This window comes from Hypanus sabinus, chromosome 12 (assembly GCF_030144855.1).
Source record: "Hypanus sabinus isolate sHypSab1 chromosome 12, sHypSab1.hap1, whole genome shotgun sequence".
Lineage (NCBI taxonomy): Eukaryota > Metazoa > Chordata > Chondrichthyes > Myliobatiformes > Dasyatidae > Hypanus > Hypanus sabinus.
Window position 1 is genome coordinate 27,390,972 of NC_082717.1, and position 22,729 is coordinate 27,413,700.

General features: G+C 40.8%; 1 protein-coding gene across 1 annotated transcript in view; it reads left to right on the forward strand.

Moving 5' to 3' along the window:
• LOC132402717 (ALK tyrosine kinase receptor-like) overlaps window positions 1–22,729 on the forward strand; it is a 324,081-nt gene that overhangs the window by 40,332 nt on the left and 261,020 nt on the right. The window contains exon 3 of the mRNA XM_059985678.1: window positions 2,430–2,564. Coding sequence (XP_059841661.1) covers window positions 2,430–2,564 — 135 coding nt within the window. The remainder of the gene's footprint in view (window positions 1–2,429; window positions 2,565–22,729) is intronic.

The following is a 22,729-nucleotide window of genomic DNA, read 5'->3' on the forward strand; positions in this document are numbered from 1 at the left end:
CTGTTTTGCCACTCTTGTATATTGCCTTCAAGCATTGATGAAATCAGTCTCCATTTGTCTTTTAAAAGCTGCAGCCTAACATTTATTATCACAAACGATTTTTGTCTCGTGTATTGGTTCCTGAAGTTACTCATATTTGCTGTGCATTAAGGTTTAAGTACACAAGGTGCATGTGCAATAATCTCGATAACCTCGAAGGGGCTTATTGGCATGAGTCCCCAATATGCGTTTATGTGCAATTTGGATTTATTGCTCAGCTTTTCAAAACTAGAGAAGCCTATGATTGATGGCCACAGCAGTAGCCTTAAATTAAGCTAAATTGACAGTGAAAATTAATTGGAGCTGATCTTCTTAACAATGAACAATTAAAAACATGGATGATTGACAAGGAGTTAGAAAAAAAAGTGTGCTGCAAATATGTGCTATACTTATTGTGAAGGAAAAGCAAAATAGAAATTCAACAAAAGTAGAATTTTAAAAATTCCAGTTAATGAAAGTAGACAATAAACTGGTTCACTCATAAACTGTTAATTGAAACTTGAAACGCAGTAACTATGTGAGTCATCTTTTTCCACATTTGGCCAATCCGAATAAATTACTAAGGATCAAGCTATCCTATTCCAAAACACTGATGGCCCTCAACTTAAAAGCACAAAACCTATGCCAAAAATACAACAACAAAAACAGAAGTGCGTTGGGTATCAGCTTTATAAAGGTTGATGTTCATGTCGATGAACATGTCTGAGACTCATGGCATCAGATAAGCAGTACTTGCAAGGAAAACAAATTAAACATAAATTATGCACAATTTTTAATAATGAAACAGAACTAGAACAAAACAAATCAAAGTCCATTTTAGTGCAAAGTGGTCAAAATATTCAGTGTTGCTGAACTGTAGTCAATAGGGTTTGGCAGATTGGTGCAATATCCAAATGGTTGAAGGGCAGCTGTTGTCCTTAAACCTGGTGGTATGTGCCTTAAGACTTTTGTACCTCCTGTCCGATGGTACCTGCGGAAAAATGACAAGGCCTGGATGATGGGGATCTTTGAAGATAGATGTTACATCCTTGAGTTATGTGCTCTTATAATTTACCAGTCCAAATCAGGGTAATCATTGCTTGGTACTAACTGCTGTAATGTTAGTAACAGAGACAGGAAAAGCAGCGTAGTTGAAGGTCACCATCATTAATTAATCTGCTTAGCGTCAGTCATTTGCAGTAGCTAGTCATTTAGTCACTGCAGTTTACTACAGGGATTCTGAATGAACTGAGCATTTTGGTGGCAGGGCCAGGGAGACTCTCTGCTTATATCATGCCTGAATTTCCAATCAATCCGAATGTGTCTTAGGCAGAGCCAATTGGTTCTCATCTAATTTTCACTTATGTTTATTCATGGGATGTGGTATCATTGGCGAGTCTGACATTAAGTGCCCTTCTAAATTCACTGCTGCCTGGGGTTATAAACCTTTGCAAGTGTAACATCTGCACTAACTTCTGCAAACCTCCAACCATGACTGCGAAGGAACATTTGGGATGATGTTGAGAACCTCAAGGTCATAGCAAGAAAAACATAGCGAGTGGCAAAAGGAATACACCACTTCACAAAGAGCTCACCCCCCTGTATCATTAGCTACCTCATGACCACCTAAGGAAGAATCTGAAGTTCTTGCATTAGACGCATTAAACATTTCAAAACCCACAAGATTGGAGTAGAAGCAAGGCATGCATGATCCTGAGGGAGTGCTGAAGAAGACCGTATTCCCATGGTGCTGCGAGATAGGAAGTTCCAGGAGTCTGGCCATGCCCCAATAAAGCAATAGTTACTGATCGCCAAGTCAGATTAATGAGAACAAGTTAAGATGAACCTGTTAACGTATACCTGCTGCCCTTCTACAAGCTTGAAATCATGAGTTAAGCACTGTTAAAGTGTAATGCGGAGTTGTTGTAATGCTACTCATCAGTGGTGCAGATTGCATCCACAACATTTTGATGAGCAACAGATTGAATGATTGTGCTGATGGATAGGGTGCTAATCAATGAGCTGCCTTGTGCTGGATGGTAGGGATTCTTAAATATTATTGGAGCAGCCTGTCCCAGCAAATGGAGAGTGCTCAATAACACTCCTGATTAATAACCATTCAGAGGAAAAGTGATGAAGGCTGACTGGAGATTTAAGCCTGGAGAGGGACAACCTGTCCAATATGTTTTCTTGGCTGATGCTGAAGATGATTGTGTTTTGTGCAATGGATTAGTGAAGAAATCTAAACCAAATGATTTATAGTTATGTCTCTTTCAATGTCCATCAGATGTAATAACAGATAAATGCTGTTGGTGGTATTCTGATACTTTATCTCTGGACTTTTCTGTAATTCTCTTAAACATTGCACCTGTTCTTATTGCCTTTTTTTTTTCTTGGTCCTCTTTCAATAGGTAGTGCAGACAACGCATCCAGAAATGATTCTGCCAGTCCAAGCCAGCATCTGTTAGGGCAAGCCTTTATAAACAAAACTGTTGTGGCAGCCAGCAAGAAGATGCATGAAGCAGCTACAGTCAGTGGGTCAACAGGTATGAACAACATGACATAATAATGGCATTTCAGCATACTGCTTTTGTAATAATAACGTGTTCTTTTTTCGTTTATAACAATTACACTTGATGATTTTACAGCAGCTTTTGAGTGCAATGAAACTTTATGTTGAAAGGATATTTGTGTCCAGAAATCATACCTGGTTTAACAATTTATATTGAAATGAAATTTGAGAAGTCATTTCTTAGGATTTTCTCACAAGCACATAATAAAGTGATTGTCATTAGTAACATAAGTATATATTTTATTAAAGATTGTCTTAGAATGTGATATATAGAAAGTTTAGTCTGCAGCCTATTTAACTTGAGCCGGGATTGATATATCTATGCCTTTGACAAGGTCCCACATGGGAGGCTAGTTAAGAAGATTCAGTCACTAGGTATACATGGAGAGGTAGTAAATTGGATTAGACATTGGCTCAATGGAGAGGATTGCTACTCTGAGTGGAGGCCTGTGACTAGTGGTGTGCTACAGGGATCAGTGCTGGGTCCATTGTTATTTGTCATCTATATCAATGATCTGGATGATAATGTGGTTAATTGGATCAGCAAATTTGCTGATGATACAAAGATTGGAGGTGTAGTGGACAGTGAGGAAGGTTTTCAAAGCTTGCAGAGGGATTTGGACCAGTTGGAGGAATGGGCTGACAAATGGCAGATGGAGTTTAATGCAGACAAGTGTGAGGTATTGCTTTTCGGAAGGTCAAACCAAGGTAGAACATACAAGGTAAATGGTAGGACACTGAGGAGTGCAGTAGAACAGAGGGATCTGGGAGAACAGATATATAATTCCCTAAAAGTGGCATCACAAGTAGATGGGGTCATAAAGAGAGCTTTTGGTACATTGGCCTTTATAAATCAAAGTATTGAATATAAGAGTTGGAATGTTATGGTGAGGTTGTATAAGACATTGGTGAGGCTGAATTTGGAGTATTGTGTGCAGTTTTGATCACCTAATTACAGGAAGGATATTAATAAGGTTGAAAGAGTGCAGAGAAGGTTTACAAGGATGTTGCAGAGACTTGAGAAACTGTGTTACAGAGAAAGGGTGAATAGGTTAGGACTTTATTCCCTGGAGCATAGGAAAATGAGGGGTGATTTGATACAGGTGTATAAAATTATGATGGGTATCGATAGAGTGAATGCAAGCAGGCTTTTTCCACTGAGGCTAGGGGAGAAAAACCAGAGGACATGGGTTAAGGGTGAAGGGGGAAAAGTTTAAAGGGAACATGGGAGGGGGGGGGGCTTCTTCATGCAGAGAATGGTAGGAGTGTGGAATGAGCTGCCAGATGAAGTGGTGAATGCGGACTCACTTTTGACATTTAAGAAAAACTTGGACAGGTGCATGGATGAGAGGTGTATGGAGGGACATGGCCCAGGTGCAGGTCAGTGGGACTAGGCAGAGTAATGGTTTGGCACAGCCAAGAAGGGCCAAAAGGCCTGTTTCTGTGCCGTAACGTTCTACGGTTCTATGGTTCTATTCATGGTTCCCTCTCTCGCAGCAGCTTATATTAATAGACAGCTGGAAGAACTCAGCTGGTTGAGCAGCATCTATGGGGAGGCGGAGCCAAGGAACTATCAATGTTTCAGGTAGAAACCCTGTATCAAGATAGCCTCGGTGTTTGACCCAAAACATCTTGTCCCCCACCCCTGTAGATACTGCTCTATTGGGCAGTTCCTCCGGCAGACTGTTTATTTCTCCAGATTCCGAGATTCTGCTGTTTCTTGTCTTATCACTCAGCTACTCCCTAGGTCAGTTGTCCAAGTGGTTTAGCAGAAATTTCTGCCCCTGTATTTAACAGACGGTAAAGAATTAGCTTTGTTATGACATTTTCTTGGTATTAAAGCAATTCAAATTGTTAGGTCTTGGAAGGTACAATTGCATATTTAGCAATATCAGATATGACTTAATTTGTGTATATTTAACTGCTCTTATACTGCTGGTCAAAATGAAGCAGAATCATGAAAAGCATCACTGAAATTTCAAAAAATCTTACCTCGTGGACTCTGAGTTCTGATGATTATAGCATGTGTGCTGCAATTCATAAAAAATGTAACATGCAAAAGTGAGACAGCAACAACAGAAGCCTCTTCCTGCGTGTCTGCACTTAACGTAAAATAATTCACGACATACCAGAGCAGCATAATTAGACAATCAGAAATATTAGGACTAAAACTTTGGTCAAAAAGGAGAATGTATGGAGGAAGGAGGGAAGTGGGGAATGGAGGAAGTAAATTACAAAACCTAGAACCAGAATGTCTGGTTGCCAACAGTGAGACAAGGGGAGAAAGTTGGAGAAACAGAGCACTGTTTTATTCAGAAGGAGTAACAGGAAAGGCCATCATTTATTGCCCACACCTAATTTTATTTGCAATGATGGCAGTGTGCACTATTTTAAGCCATGGCAATTTATGTAGTGGAGGAATTGCCATGTTATTAATGGGTAGAAAATGTTCAAGTATACTAATGCAGTCAGGTGGTCAATACCTGGTACTGCTTGCCATGAATATAATTTGCCATTTATCAGCTTAAGCCTAAATATTATTCATGTCAATCTGCATGATTCTTCACTTTCTGAGGAGTACAAATGGAACTGAATACTGTGTAAACATTGAAGATCAAATGAACGCTGCGCAGATGTTGGAAATCTCAAACTGAAATAGAAAATAATAGAAATCATCAGAAGGTTAGGCTGCATCTGTGGGAAGTGAACGGAGTTGATGGCTTTAGGTTGAGTCAATTGAGTTTAAAAGAAGCTTGTAATCCTGGGAGGAAGGTGGAAGAAGGAGATATACTGTATTTTTTTTTCCCCATTCGCCAGATAACCTTTTACATTTTATTTCTATGGTTGCCCTGGTTTCACTTTATCAGATATATCCCCCTCCCTGATGCTTCAACTTCCCTGCAACTTTCCAAACTTCTTTTGACATCTTTTCATTTCTTACCTGAAATGTTCACTCTGTTTTTCTTCCCACAGATGCAGACTAGCCTGTTGACATAATTGATGTCGTATACACGCAATCATATTAGCTTATGTAACCCATGACTTCAGAGAGTGGATATTTTACTTGGATTGTACATTTGGTCTCTTGCTCCTTGATACAATGAACAATCACTTCTATCTTATGTCTGGCATTTAGATTTTTTTTTGTCCAGATCTGGACCTAAACTTTCATGAGGTATGGAGGAAGCAGTCCATTGGAACTCAAAATGATATTCAGTGAGCTGGATATTGGTGATTTAAATAATGTTTAGCAGTGCTGCCAATGATCTTCCAGTCACTAAGAGAGGGCTGACAGGGTGGTAATTGGCTGGGTTAGATTTGTCCCATTTTGGAAGTAATGTCTCTCCACAACCTCAGTCTTTAGGGTGCAGTTTTGTTAAGTTTCTAGCCTTTGCTGTAACCAGTACTATTTGTTATTGTAATATGGATTGAGGTGAACTGCCTGAGGTGTAGCTTCTGCCATGGTCAATCCTCTGTAGGAGGCTGGTGTTGATCATTCGATCACTACACTGGAATGAAGGTAACTGCAAGTGCTCTGTTTTTAACATTAGATGTGTAATTGTCTGACACTATTTACAAATGAATATGACAAAACTGCAGCACTTTGATATGATCCATTATGCATTTTCTCAGCTCTATCTATAACTTATTGCTGTTTAGTATGCCAAGTGCTCTTAAATTGAAATTTCTCCAGGTTGGCACTTCATTTCTTTTGCTCCATCAGAAGTAATGTCTGACGTTCTCCTCTGCTATCCACACTGAAACAAAATTGGTTATTTGGCTTTGTGTTAAGAGTGGGATGAATGATAAGACCATTAGATGCAGGAGCAGAATTAAGGCATTCAGCCTTTTAAGTCTGTCCTGCCATTCAATAGTGGCTGATTGTTATTCCCTATCAACCCATTCTCCTGCCTTCTCCCAAAAATTTGACAGACTTACAAATCAACCTCTGCATTAAGTACACCCATTGACTTGACCTCAACAGCCATCTATGGCAATGAATTCCACAGATTCCCCACTCTCTGGCTAAAAAAGTTCCTCCTCATCTCTGTTGTAAATGGATGCCCATCCATTCTGAGGCTGGGCCCTCTAGTCCGAGACTCTTCCACCACTGAAAACAGTCTCCATATCCACTCTATCTAGTACTTTCAATATTCAATAGGTTTTAATGAAACTCCCCCTTCTTTCTTCTAAGCTCCAGCAAACATTCTTCGTAAGTTAACCAATTCATCCTTGGGATTATTTCTATAAACCTCCTCTGGACATTCTCCCATGCCAGTACCTCCTTCCTTAGATATTGAGGCCAAAATTTCCCGTAATATATATTAATTTATCTATTGATTGATTTAGAGATAGAGTACAGATTAAGCTCTTTGAGCCACACTGCTCAGCGTTCCTGAGCTAACCCTAGCCTAATCATGGGACAATTTACAGTGACCGGTTAACCTACTGACCAGTACGTATTTGGATTGTGAGAGGAAAGCGGCACACCCAGAGAAAACCCATTCATTAAATAGGGAAGACGTACAGAGACTCCTTGCAGATGACATCAGAATTAAACTTCATTCTCCGACTCCCTGAGCTGTAAGAGTGTCAAGCTCACCACTATGCTACCATGGTGCCTCAAAATGTGGTCTGATTAATGTCTTATAAAGCTTCAGTATTACATCCATGCATTTTTATTCTCATCCTCTGTGTCTTTGTCTCCTCTAGTGCCTATGTTGATGTCAGGCGATCTGTCCAGTTTAATTCTGTTTGTGATTTTTTTTTATCCATATAGCTTACTAGGTCACCTCAGAGAAGTGTTAGGGATCAATCACTCTGGAATCTCATGAAAAATGAAAAAAGTAATCTTCAGTCATTTCTGACTATGTAAGCCGTGGACCGTGTACTAACATTGACTTAAATTTTCTGCATTTTGTGTTGCACAATTCTTAAGTGTTTTAAATACACTTCAGAAATGTCAATAGATGTTATTCTCAAGACAACAGTATTTATAGAGGTTACATTTTAAAGCACTGACCAATTGTTCCAGATCATGGCACATTTCATGCTCATTGATATCCAGATATGTTTGAAAAGGATTTATGGGCAAGGAAATCTCGACAGATTTAGTAGAAGTGAATTAATTTGAGGTGGAAACTACACTCCCAAATATTTGAATAAAAAGATTGTATAACAGCTGGGTGATTAAAGTTTTTTTAAAAATGAGCAACTTTGAATACACTGTGGATAATGAGTATATTGAAATACAAAGGTTGCCATTGTAATCTGCACCTGTTACAGTGTTTACATATTTTTAGCAAATTGGAATATGTTTTTTACAAGATGTACAGTAGGTGTTTGGAATTCTCCCAACAAAAAGAAATGGCTGCTGACTCCTGTGCATATCAGAAACATAGAAAGATAGAAAACCTGCAGCACAATACAGGTCCTTCCGCCCACAAAGTTGTCCCGAACATGTCCTTACCATAGATATTACTAGGCTTACCCATAGCCCTCTATTTTTCTAAGCTACGTGTATCTATGCAAAAGTCCCTTAAAAGACCCTATTGTATCCACCTCCACCACCATTGCCAGCAGCCCATTCCGAGTACTCACCCTCTCTGCATAAAAATAAAAACATACCCCTGACATCTCCTCCTTACCTACACCCCAGCACCTTAAAACTGTGTCCTCTTGTGGCAACCATTTCAGCCCTGGGAAAAGCCATTGACTCTCCACACGATCAATGCCTCTTATCATCCTCCGTTGCTCCAAGGTGAAAAGGCTGAGTTCACTCAACCTATTCTCATAAGGCATGCTCCCCAATCCAGGCAACATCCTTGTAAATCTCCTCTGCACCCTTTCTATGGCTTCCACATCCTTCCTGTAGTCAGGCAACCAGAACTGAGTACAGCACTCCAAGTGGGGTCTGACCAGGGTCTTATGTAGCTGCAACATTAACTCTCAGCTCCTTAATTCCACGGTTGATGAAGGTCAATACCCCATATGCCTTCTTAACCACAGAGTCAACCTGCGCAGCTGCTTTGAGCAACCTATGGACTCAGACCCCAAGATCCCTCTGATCCTCGACACTGCCAAGAGCCTTTCCATGAATACTATATTCTGCCATCATATTTGACCTACCAAAAGTAACCACTTCACATTTATCTGGGTTGAACTCCATCTGCTACTTCTCAGCCCAATTTTGCATCCTATCGATGTCTCACTGTAACCTTTGACAGCTCTCCACACGATCCACAACACTTCCAACCTTTCTGTCATCAGCAAACTTACGAACTCATCCCTCTACTTCCTCATCCAGGTCATTTATAGAAATCATGAAGAATAAGGGTCCCAGAACAGATCCCTGAGGCACACCACTGGTCACTGACCTCCATGTAGAATGTGACCCATCTACAACCACTCTTTGCCTTCTGTGGGCAAGTCAGTTCTGGATCCACAAAGCAATGTCCCCTTGGATCCCATGCCTCCTTACTTTCTCAATAAGCCTTCGATCGGGTACCTTATCAGATGCCTTGCTGAAATCCATATAAACTACATCCACTGCTCTTCCTTCATCAATGTATTTAGTCACATCCTCACAAAAATTTAATCAGGCTTGCAAGGCACAACCTGCCTTTGACAAAACCATGCTGACTATTCCTAATCATATTATACCTCTCCAAATGTTCTTAAATCCTGCCTCTCAGGATCTTCTCCATCAACTTACCAACCACTGAGGTAAGACTCACTGGTCTATAATTCCCTGGGCTGTATCTACTCCCTTTCTTGAAAAAAGAAACAATATCCGCAACTCTCCAATCCTCCAGAACCTCTCTTGTCTCCATTGATGATTCAAAGATCATCACCAGAGTCTCAGCAATCTCCTCCCTCACCTCCCATAGTAGCCGGGGGTATATCTCATCTGGTCCTGGCGACTTATCCAACTTGATGCTTTCCAAAAGCTCCAGCACATCCTCTTCCTTAATATTTACATGCTCAAGCATTTCAGTCTGCTGCAAGTCATCACTACAATCACCAAGATCATTTTTCATAGTGAATACTGAAGTCAGGTATTCATTAAGTACCTCTGCAATTTCCTCCAGTTCCACACACACTTCCCCACTGCCACACTTGATAGGTCCTATTCTTTTAAGTCTTATCCTCTTGGTCTTCACATACTCGTAGAATGCCTTGTGATTTTCCTTAATCCTGCCCACCAATGTTTACTCATGGCCCATTCTGGCTCTCCTAATTTCCTTTTTAAGCTCCTTCCTGTTAGCCTTGTAATCTTCTAGATCTTTAACATTACCTGGCTCTCTGAACCTTTTGTAAGCTTTTCTTGTGTTTTTGACTAGGTTTATTACAGCCTTTGTACACCATGGTTCCTGTACCCAACCATAACTTCCTTATCTCATTAGAACGTACCTATGCAGAACTCCACACAAATAGCCCCTGAAAATTTGCCACATTTCTTCCATACTTTCCCTGAGAACATCTGTTTCCAAATTAACCTTCCAATTTCCTGCCTGATAGCCTCATAATTCCCCTTACTCCAAATAAACACTTTTCTAACTTGTCTGTTCTTATCTCTCTCCAACGCTATTGTAAAGGAGATAGAATTATGATCACTATCTCCAAAATGTACTCCCACTGATAGATCTGACACCTGCCCAGGTTCATTTCCCAATACCAAATCGAGTACAGTCTCTCCTCTTGCTGGCTTATCTACATATTGTGTCAAAAACCCTTCCTGAACACACCTAACAAACTCTACCCCATCTAAACCCCTTGCTCTAGGGAGATGCCAATTGATATTTGGGAAATTAAAATTTCCCATCACGATAACTCTGTTATTATTACAGCTTTCAAAGATCTGTTTCCCTATCTGCTCCTCAATATCCCTTTTACTATTGGGTGGCCTATAAAAAAACGCCCAGTAATGTTATTGACCCCTTCCAGTTCCTAACCTTCACCCACAGAGACTCCATGGACAACCCCTCCATGGCATCCACCTTTTCTGCAGCCGTGACACTATCTCTGATCAACAGTGCCACGCCCCCACCTCCTTTGCCTCCCTCCCTGTCCTTTCTTTAATATCTAAAACCCAGCACTTGAAGTAACCATTCCTGTCCCTGAGCCATCCAAGTCTCTGTAATGGCCACCACATCATAGCTCCAAGTACTGATCCATGCTGTAAGCTCATCTGCTTTGTTCAGAAATATTGAAAATTTGTGACTGAGGAATAGAATTCTACAGAAAAGGGCATCAAAGAATATGAAGCAAAAAGTTATAGTGATCAGTCATGATACAAATGAATGGATAATTAGATTCAAGACACTCAATAAACTATCCTTTTTATGCTTGAGGGCAATAGATGTAATGGTCTGTCTTCTGTGGACAGCCAATCTTTTGTTTCTCTCATTTAAAGAGAAAGAGTCTGGTATTTCCTTTATTGTTGTAACTTTGAAGAATGAATGTTTATCAGAGCAGTCATGAAGAACTCCCAAGTTCATAATGGATGAATTACAGCATTCATAGCTGACAAGTTTAGAACCACTAAGAAAAGTTATTACTTGAACTGTATAAATATGAGGAAAGTGTCTTTTCCTTTCCAAACTGATCTGACAGATTGGACTGGCCCTGGTGACAGATGACTCCAGCACCACTCACCACATCTGTGCTCAGCAGGAAGGTAACAAGCTAGGTGTTGTTCATTGTCTACTCAAATGATTTTTGGAATTCTTCTACTTATTCCATAACATTTTGAGTTGAATTAAAATTAATTTCCAAATGGAATAATTTTCTTTTCATTTTTGAGATTCTAACATGGCTTAATTCATGGGTACATTTCAATTTGTCCTCAAATCCTGTTATTTGCTGCATCTCCCTGTACACCCTACCCCATCCCCCAACCCCAACCCACCCCCCCCTCCCACTCCCACCCCCTCTTCCCCCCCCTTTAAAAAGTTCTTCTGAACTTCTTTTTACATATTTTGGCATTTTCCAGCAGCACTTGATGTCCATTTATCATCCGTGAAGTACAATAGACATTTTCATTATCAGTCTTTGAAGTCCATTATGATTCTACATTTGACATTAAAAAATAATGCATTGTCTTTAAGCTGCTAAAAACGTTCAGTTTAGTGATGTACTTTACCAACTGGGCCCCTGCCTCAATTTAAATGACATAAAACACTCGTCTCAATTGGTCAAACACTGCTCATCAAATATTTGCATTATATCTCCCCATCTAAGCTCTGATAAACTGCATGAATGGTATTTATATGAAAATGGATATCTTTAGACAGAAAGCCATTTATCTTCATTTCCATCTCTCTTGTCAATCTTTTGTCTTTGATCTCAGTCCCATGATTTGCAGCTCTTTACTGATTTTGACAGAACTTTGGTACTCCACTTTGATCGTTACAACTTATTTTCTTTTCATCAACCTTTTGTAGTAAAGAGATGGCTTCCATCGAACTAAGGACAGAGACACTACATTTTCAAATACATTCTTTGCAACTTAACTGCACTGCATTTAGCTCCGAGTTCCAGAAGTATATTCTTCAGTATACATGGAAGTAGGTTATGCTTCCATTAAATAAGACAGTGAATCATGTCTGGTGTCCTTATTTAAGAAAGAATGTTAATATTTTCAAAACAATTCTTAGAAGATTTACTTGACTTATACCTGGAATAGTCAAGTTTTCTTTTGAGGAAAGATTGGACGGGTGCAACTTGTATCAGCTGGAATTTAGAAGAGTGAGAGGAGACTTTAATGAACCAAAAAGATCCTGAAAGACCTTAACGGGTTGAATGTAAAGAGAATGCTTGTTGTTGTAGTGGAAACTAGCACAGTAACAGGTAGCCCATTGAAGACATAAATGAGTTCTTTGTGTCTTTTAGTGGGTTGTAATCCTTTGGAACTCTTTTCCTCAAAAGACAGTGGAAGCAGAGTCTGCGAATATTGTGAAAGCAGGTGTTGAAAGACTTGGATAAAAAGAAATGCAACATTGAGCTCATAATCAGGTAAAACATGGTTTTATCAAATAGCAGACAAGGTTGAGTGGCAAAGCAGCTTACTCTCGCTCCTACATGGTATGATGTATTGTTCACCTCATTAATCAACATTGTCTCTGAGTTTAAATGCTTATGAAATTCTTTTCCAGCATTCCAAAGGGACCAGCATATTGGTTCTGCCTACACCCATTACACTTCTTCCTATGTAATTTCAAGTTCCAACACCGACACTCTCTTAGCAGCGCAAATGCCCTTTCAATCAGCAACTTACTTCTTCTTCCAATCCAATACACTGCTTTGTGTGGTCTCGTATACATTGTAGAAAATAACTTGGGTGCTGGTTTGCCATATATATTTGGTAAAAAAAACATAGGAACGTAGAACACTTACAGCACAATGCAGGCCCTTTGGCCCACAATGCCCTTTCCTGAGAAATTACCTCGGGTTATCCATAGCCCTCTATTTTTGTGAGCTCCAAGTACCTGTCCAGGAATCTCTTAAAAGACCCTATCGTATCCACCTCCACCACCATCGCTGGCAGCCCATTCCACTCACTCACCACTCTCTGTGGGGGAGAAAAAACTTACCCCTGACATCTCCTGTGTACCTGCTTCCAAGCACCTTAAAACTGTGCCCTCTTGTGTTAGCCATGTTGGCCCTGGGAAAAAGCCTTTCACTATCCACGTGATCAGTGCCTCTCATCAACTTATACACCTCTATCAGGTCACCTCTCATCCTCCGTTGCTCCAAGGAGAAAAGGCTGAGTTCACTCAACCTATAAGGCATACTACCCAATCCTGGCAACATCCTTGTAGGTCTCCTCTGCACCCTTTCTGTGGCTTCCATATCCTTCCTGTAGCAAGGTGACCAGAATTGAGCACAGTACTCCAAGTGGAGTCTGACCAGGGTCCTTTATAGTTGCAATATTACCTCTTGGCTCCTAAACTCAATTCCACGATTGATGAAGGCCAATGCACCGTATGCTTTCTTAAGCACAGAGTCAACCTGCGCAGCAACTTTGAGTGTCCTATGAACTCGGACCCCAAGATCCCTCTGATCCTCCACACTGCCAAGAGTCTTACCATTAATACTATATTCTGCCATCATATTTGACCTACCAAAATGAACCACCTTACACTTATTTGGGTTGAACCCCATCTGCCACTTCTCAGCACAGTTTTGCATCCTATCAATGTCCCACTGTAACCTCTGACAGCCCTCCACACTATCCACACAAACCTCAACCTACAAGAGTGACCCTAAGCTTCCAGTTCATTTAATCCTTCCATTTCACCTCCATTCTAGTCTTTTAATATCAAATATGTAACTCTAATAAATTCAATATAATCTGAGGAACTGCATTGCATCTTTTCATGAGGTACATTACAGCTTTCCAGATTGTAAGAAATTCATGTGATTAAATATTCCAGCCTTGTATCTCAGATTTTCTCTGCCAGCTATTTAAGATTTTATTTTCCCCTATTTGCATCTCTCCCATCATGTCTGTTTTATTCATTAGCCCATCCCACCATCTTCCAGCCAGCACCATCCATCAATATCTCCTGGTCTCCACCCTATCAGAGATCTCCCATCCCCAATCTTTCTCTCCAATTTGAGATTTGTTTTATCTCCACTGTTTCCTGTCTCTAATGAAAGGCCACCAGCTTTGTCTCACCTGCTGGGTACTTATAACATGTTTTTGTTCTCACTGGAGTTATTTAATTACCATTATCCTCTTCAGTAGCTTTTTAGATCTATGTAAATACCTACCACACTTCGGTCATAGATTCTTATCAATTAGGAAATACTCTGACAAGACTTTCTTATTTCCAACAATGATCTTCTCACACTTAATTACATTTAACCAACAACAAGAATCTCCTCATATTTCATAACATTTAACATAACACCAATCTCTCAGTGTTGTCTTACTGGCTTACTTTGCAGAAGCATATTGTGTTTCTTTGTTTAAATCTGCATTCATCCTCTTTGTTGCATCATCATGCCTGCTTTAGTTTGCTCATGTTGACCTCTAGAGAAGAAATTGCTTTTGAAGAGCTCCATAAATTTTACTTACAATTTGATCTGGTGACACAAAGTGGAAATGTGCTGGACGGTCTATTATTCACCACGGATTGGAATACTGATCTCAAGCTTCTGTCACAGGATTGTCAAGTGTGTGTGACTTGAAGTGTGGAAGATTATTGCAGATTTGCCTGAAAATGTTCTCACACACCTTCCAGGAGATGATTCAAGAGCAGTGCTGATAAACGCTTGGATGCAAACCAAGTATCTATATTCAAGTAGAATGTAACACAGACAAAACTGAAATGGTGGAGGAAAAAACAATTGAAAGGGAGCACTTCAGTGTGAAATGACTTAACTCACATTGCCTAATACTTACTCAGAGCTATCTCCAAATCACGCCTTCCCATAGAGAGCACCATCAGCATGTCAGTGTCCACGGTATGACCAATTTAAGAAGTAACAGTGATCAGCTATACTGCAAATACAATGTTAACCGGTAACTAAACTCTCAGTGACCCAGTACAGTGCTGATACTTCACAATAGTTCAACTAAATATATATTTTGTTGATTATTTTCATTTGTACTCAGTGCCTGAGGCTTCTCACTTAAGTGTCCAGCAATAATCAGCCAGCAGTGATGGATTCCAGTTGCTCTGATTCCATTTCTCCATGAATGCAATGTCCTGGTGAAACCTTTCACCATGCTCATTACAGACAGTGCCAAGATTTGCAGGGAAGAATTCTAAATGGGAATGCAGAAAATGAATCTTTAGTGACATGTTGCACTTTGTGGTTTTGTATGATTGAAGCATGTTGACAACCAACTGCACGTAGTTTGATGCTCTGTAGTTGCCAAGAAAATTTTCAACAACATCCCTGAATGCCTTCCATGAGATTTTCTCCAGTCCCACTAGAAGCTCTTCGAATTGCCTGTTTGATTTGTGTAGCAATAAAAAATTGCCTTCCTATTCTTGGCATCAGTCATTCCAACTTGAATTATGAATTGAAATAACAGATATATGTGATATTTAAAAATAATGCATGATAGGGAAATTTCTTAGTGATTTTCATGATCAGCAGCCCAAAATCTATAAAATGCACCCAAAAGTATTCAGGAGGCCACATTTTTTTTGTTGTGCAACGTTACTAGTCATTAAAATGGGATTCATCTTCCACCTCACAATTGCACTGAGAGTGAACAGATTGTAATTATTTCCCATTAAGGCATCAGTTGGTGACTGAAGTTATTTTAGGCTATCAATCTATATGTGGCCAGTAACTGCAGATCTATAAAGTTCCGCATAATCACAATACTAAAACAATTTATTTCCACAGACGCAAGCAAAAACAAATGTTGATTTTAACAAAGTTAGCTGCTGTGAAATTGAATGATATTTCATAAAATTGAAAATAAATAAGAAGTATCAGAATAAGTTTATTTTCCTTTTGACACTAATGTTCAATATTCTGTTATAACATGCCTCAGTTTGAGATGCACTCTATACTTTATATTATTTACCTATATTCTGTAACAAATAGTGTTAGTGGAAGTTTCATCAACAGCAGGTTAATGGAGTTGGAAATGCTATCAGAGGAAGAGGTTGAAATGGGAAATATTAGTGGGCTCAAAATGTAACTAGAAATATTTGTAGAGAAGAACAAGATTGAAAGACCTTTTAACATAGGTGGTCATGATATTCATTTGCAAGAAGCATATGAATTGTTCCCATTTTGCTTCAGTGATCTAGAGAAGCTGAGTTATACTGTTTAATCCATTTGTTGAAGAAATAGCTGTCAAAATATTAGATCAGGATGACTTGGGTAAGCTGATCCTTTTAGTCAAATATAACATCAATAACCAGTCATTAGTCATGGATGTATTGTGTATGTGATAAGGTTTTATGCTATTACTTCTTAAGCATTGTTTTTTGAAATCATTTTTAATCGACTCTTTAGTATTTCTGATTTTTATCTTCAGTAGCTTCCCTGAAATAATAAGAATAACCTAAGAATTCGGTAATCTTTATTATATGAGTAACAGGGGTTATTTTTGAAGCATATTCTCATGAAAGGACATGTATCTGCTTTTCACTACCCCTACAATTTTAACCCCCTTTTATCATAAAAGCTAGCAACCTGCTAATACCTCAGGCGGACTCTTGAATCTGATTTCTTTTCCCACCGACACAGTGATCATTGTCCAGACCATAACTTTTTCAGTCACTATGTGGTTTTATTTAGCAGTGCTGCAGTCTCTATTACATTGCATGAGGGGGAAACATAGAAAATGTACAGCACAATACAGGCCCTTCGGCCCACAAAGTTGTGCCGAACATGTCCCTACCTTAGAAATTACTAAGCTTACCTATAGCCCTCTATTTTTCTAAGCTCCATGTAACCATCTAAAAGTCTCTTAAAAGACCCTATCATATCCAGCTCCACCACCATTGCTGGCAACTCATTCCAAGCACTCACCACTCTCTGAGTAAAAAACTTATCCCTGACATCTCCTCTGTACCTACTCCCCACGCCTTAAACCTGTGTCCTCTTGTGGCAACCATTTCAGCCCTGGGGAAAAAGCCTCTGACTATCCACACGATCAAAGCCTCTCATCATCTTATACACCTCTCATCCTCCATCGCTAAAGGAGAAAAGGCCAAGTTCACTCAACCTATTCTCATAAGGAATGCTTCCCAATCCAGGCAACATCCTTGTAAATCTACTCTGCACCCTTTCTATGGTTTCCATATCCTTCCTGTAGTGAGGCGACCAGAACTGAGCACAGTACTCCAAGTGGGGTCTGATCAGGGTTCTACAACATTACCTCTTGACTCCTAAGTTCAGTTACATGGTTGATGAAGGCCAATACACCATATGCCGCCTTAGCCACAGAGTCTACATGCACAGCTGCTTTGAGCGTCCTATGGACTCAGACTCCAAGATCCCTCTGATCCTCCACACTGCCAAGAGTCTTACCATTAATGCTATATTCTGCCATCATACTTGACCGACCAAAATGAACCACTTCACATTTATCTGGGTTGAACTCCATCTGCCACTTCTCAGTCCAATTTTGCATCGTATCAGTGTCCCGTTGTAAACTCTGGCTGCCCTCCACACTATTCACAACACCACCAACCTTTGTGTCATCAGCAAATTTACTAACCCATCCCTCCACTTCCTCATCCAGGTCATTTATAAAAATTACAAAGAATAAGGGTCCCAGAACAGATCCCTGAGGCACTCCACTGGTGACTGACCTCCTTGCAGAATATAGGCTATCTACAACCACTTGTTGCCTTCTGTGGGAACGCCAGTTCTGGATCCACAAAGCAATGTCCCCTTGGATCCCATGCCTCCTTAGTTTCTCAATAAGCCTTGCTTGGGGTACTTTATCAAATGTCTTGCTGAAATCCATATAAACTACATCCACTGCTCGTCCTTCATCAATGTGTTTAGTCACATCATAAAAAAATTCAGTGGCTCGTAAGGCATGACCTGCCCACAACAAAGCCATGCTGACTATTACTAATCATATTATACCTCTACAAATGTTCTACCTGGGCTATCTCTGCTCCCCTTCTTGAATAAAGGAACATCCGCAACTCTCCAATGCTCCGGAACCTCTCCCGTCCGCATTGATGATGCAAAAATCATCACCAGAGTCTCAGCAATCTCCTCCCTCACCTCCCATAGTAGCCTGGAGTACATCTCATCTGGTCCGGGCGATTTATCCAACTTGATGCTTTTCAAAAGCTCCAGCACATCCTCTTTCTTAATATCTACATGCTCAAGCTTTTCAGTCCATTGCAAGTCATCACTACAATCTTTTCCATAGTGAATACTGAAGTAAAGTATTAAGTACCTCTGCTCTTTCCTCCGGTTCCATACACACTGTCCCACTGTCACACTTGATTCGTCCTATTCTTTCACGTCTTATCCTCCTGTCCAAGGCATTCACATACTTGTACAATGCCTTGGGGTTTTCCTTAATCCTGTCCACCAAGGCCTTCTCATGGCCCCTTCTGGCTCTCCTAATTTCTTTCTGAAGTTCCTTCCTATTAGCCTTATAATCTTCTAGATCTCTAACATTACCTAGCTCTCTGAACCTTTTGTAAGCTTTTTTTCTTCTTAACTAGATTTATTACAGCCTTTGTACACCATGGTTCCTGAACCCTACCATAACTTCCCTGTCTCACTGGAACATACCTATGCAGAACTCCACACAAATATCTCCTGAACATTTGCCACATTTCTTCTGTACTTTTCCCTGAGAACATCTGTTTCCAATTTAACCTTCCAACCTCCTGCCTGATAGTCTTCTATCTCTTTCCAGTGCTATTGTAAAGGAGATAGAATTATGATCTCTATTCCAAAATGCTCTCCCACTGAGAGATCTGATACCTGACCAGGTTCATTTCCCAGTACCAAATCAAGTACAGCCTCTTCTCTTGTAGGCTTATCTACATATTGTGTCAAGAAACTTTCCTGAACACTACTAATGAACTCCACTTCTAACCCCCTTGCTATAGGGAGATGCCAATTGATATTTGGGAAATTAAAATCTCCCATCATGACAACTCTTATTATTACACATTTCCAGAACCTGTTTCCCTATCTGCTCCCCGGTATCTCTGTTACTATTGGGCAGCCTATAAAAAAACGCCCAGTAATGTTATTGACCCCTTCCTGTTCCTAACCTCCAACCACAGAGACTCCATGGACAACCCTTCCATGGCGACCACCTTTTCTGCAGCCGTGACACTACCTCTGATCAACAGAGCCACGCCCCCACCTCTTTTGCCTCCCTCCCTGTCCTTTCTGAAACATCTAAAACCCAGAATTTGAAGTAACCATTCCTGTCCCTGAGCCATCCAGGTCTCTGTAATGGTCCCCACATCATATCTCTAACTACTGATCCACCCTCTAAGCTCATCTGCTTTGTTCACAACACTCCTTGCGTTAAAATAGATGCATCTCAAACCTTCGGTCTGAGCGCATCCATTCTCTATCACCTGCCTATCCTCCCTCTCACAATGTCTATAAGCTTTCTCTATTTGTGAGCCAACTTCCTGTTCCCCAGTCTGTTCAGTTCAGTTCCCACCCCCTCAACAATTCTTATGTAATTTCTCCCCAGCAGCCTTAGCAAACCTCCCCACCAGGATATTGGTCCCCCTGGGATTCAAGTGCAACCCATCCTTTTTGTACAAGGTCACACCTGCCCCAAAAGAGGTCCCAATGATCCAGAAATCTGAATCCCTGCCCCCTGCTCCAATCCCTCAGCCTCGCATTTATCCTCCACCTCATTCTATTCCTATTCTCACTGTCGCGTGGCACAGGCAGTAATCCCGAGATTACTAACTTTGCGGTCCTGTTTCTCAACTTCCTTCCTAACTGCCTGTACTCTTTTTCAGGACCTCTTCCCTTTTCCTACCTATGTCATTGGTACCAATATGTACCATGACCTCTGGCTGTTCTCCCTACCACTGCAGGATATCTTGGATGCAATCTGAAACATCCCAGACCCTGGCAACTGGGAGGCAAACTACCATCCAAGTTTCTTTCCTGCGTGAACAGAATCGCCTATCTGACCCCCTAACTATAGAGTCCCCTATCACTACTGCCTTCCTCTTCCTTTCCCTGCCCTTCTGAGCCACAGGGCCAGACTCTGAGCCAGAGGCATGGGCACTGTCACTTCCCCCAAGTAGGCTGTTTCCCCCCCCCCCCAACAGTACTCAAACAGGAGTACTTATTGTCAAGGGGTACAGCCACAGGGGTACTCTCTAGTACCTGATTCCTCCCGTTCCCCCTCCTAACCGTGACCCACTTGTCTGTCTCCCATTGTCGTGGTGTGACCACCTGCTTATAACTCCTTTCTATCACCCCCTCGCTCTCCCTGACCAGGGGAAGGTCATCGAGCTGCATCTCCAGTTCCCTAACTCGGTCCCTCAGGAGCTGCAACTTGACATACCTGGTGTAGATATGGCCATCCGGGAGGCTGGGAGACTCCAGGACCTCCCACATCCGGCTCCGAGCACAGAAAACTGGCCTCGCACACATCCTTCCTCCTTTCCGCAAATAAGGCAGGTAAACCTAGTTCGCCTCGTCCCGTTGAGCCAAAGCCCTGTCACTCTGCTGCCTCTCATGCCACTGCCCGCTGGATACAGTAGTCTTTTTATACCTTTCCCGCTCTACTAACTGACGTCACACACCTGCGCAGTCTTGCCTCACTTTCACTCTGAGTAGAAGAACTGCCATCATTTCACTCCGGAAACCCATAGCCAGTCACTCACAACCTTCTTGCTCTGAATCAAAAGAAGGTTCCTTGCCTTTTTAAACTTTTCGCACTCTATGGCTGAGGTAGAAGCTTTGAGGAAAACTTGAAGATACTGTTATCTGAGTTGCATGGCATTAAACGTAATTACCAATCACAGTCTTCCAGTGTATTAGAACTGCAGCATGTGTCACCTGATACATAATTCCTTCAGTGCTACCCACTGCCTTCAGAGGAACTGTGTTCCTGAATTCTACTAGTCTATTCACTGAATTTCAAAGTGCACAATAAACTTGTGTCTCTGGCCACCGCTTTCATTTGAATGATTCATTTTAAATACCTTTACTGTGCATTAGTACCTTCAGAATCTCTTCTCTATGGCCCCAATTCAAGCAGCCTTGGCCCACTGACAGCTTTCTCCAGCCAGATCTGATTTCCTTATTCACTTTATCTCCACACGCTCTGTTAATAAACTTGCCTTACCAGAAAGTCTTTATGGGTATCCCTCTGCAGCTGTCACCAGAAAATCATTATCAGCAACTTCCAATTGAAAAATGATATTTGCTAATTTATTACCTCCACTGTGAGTAGAGGTATCAGTGCTTCCACTGTTAGCATCCTACTTCATGCACGGTACTTTGCAGAATAGGCCAGCAGAAACAGAACGGTGACCCATCCTTGCAATGGTGTTGATAGATTTGGTCTGAATGTTGCAACTGATAGTTTTTAGAACATAGAACAGCACAAGCCTTTCAGCCCATGACGCTGTGCCAAAGTCTCAACCAAACCCTTCCTTTCCCCACTAGCCCTCCATTTTTCTTTCATCCATATGCCTAACAGTCTCAATGTCCCTAATGTATCTACCTCCACCACCACCCCCGGCAGCACGTTGCATTCACCCACCACTCTGTGTTTAAAAAACAACTACCTCTGCATCCCCTCTATACTTTACCCCAGTTAGCTTAAAATTATGCCCCTTCATTTTAGACATTTCCACTCTGGGGAAATGCCTCTGGTTGTCCATTCTCTCTGTGCCTTCCATCATCTTGTACACTTCTGTAAAGTCATCTGTCATCTCCGTTTGGTCCGGAGAGAATAACTCTAGCTCACTCAACTTGTCTTCATAAGACATGCTCTCACATTCATGCAGCATACTGATAAATTTCCTCTTCAGCCTCTCTAAAGCTTCCACATCCTTCCAATAATACGGTGACCACAACTGCATACAACACTTGGTGTGGTCTAACCAGAGTTTTATAGAGCTGCAACATTACCTTTTGGTTCTCAAATCTCATCCCTCAACTAATAAAGTCCAACACACCACACGCCTTCTTAAACACTCTACTAACTCGCACAGCGATTTCATGGGATCTATGAGGGATTATAAAGTACCTGCCAACCAGGAGCATTTAATATTAATGCTTTAAGCTACCTTTTTACAGATGCTGCCTCAACAGCTGTTTCTAGAATGTTGATTTTTTTTTTCTGACTTTCAGAACCTGCATTTTTTTTCAATCACTACTAAAATCAACTAATCCAGAAATGATGGCAAAGTTCTTTTTCAAACTGCACATAGTTTACCTTACTGATGGTGATCATGTAAGAAGTATGCACTGATAACACAGTCAGAAACATAATAAGGTATTGTAAAACTTTCCATAGATCATAATAATTAGTAGAGATTTGCTGATAGGTTTTGCTCTATTTATCTATTTGCCCTCTTTTCCTCTTCACCTAGGAGAAAGGTGTAATGTTTCAGAACTCCAGAACATAAAAACTAATTGAAAGGAAAGCAAGGGAGCTGGGAATATGAGTCTATCTTCATTTTT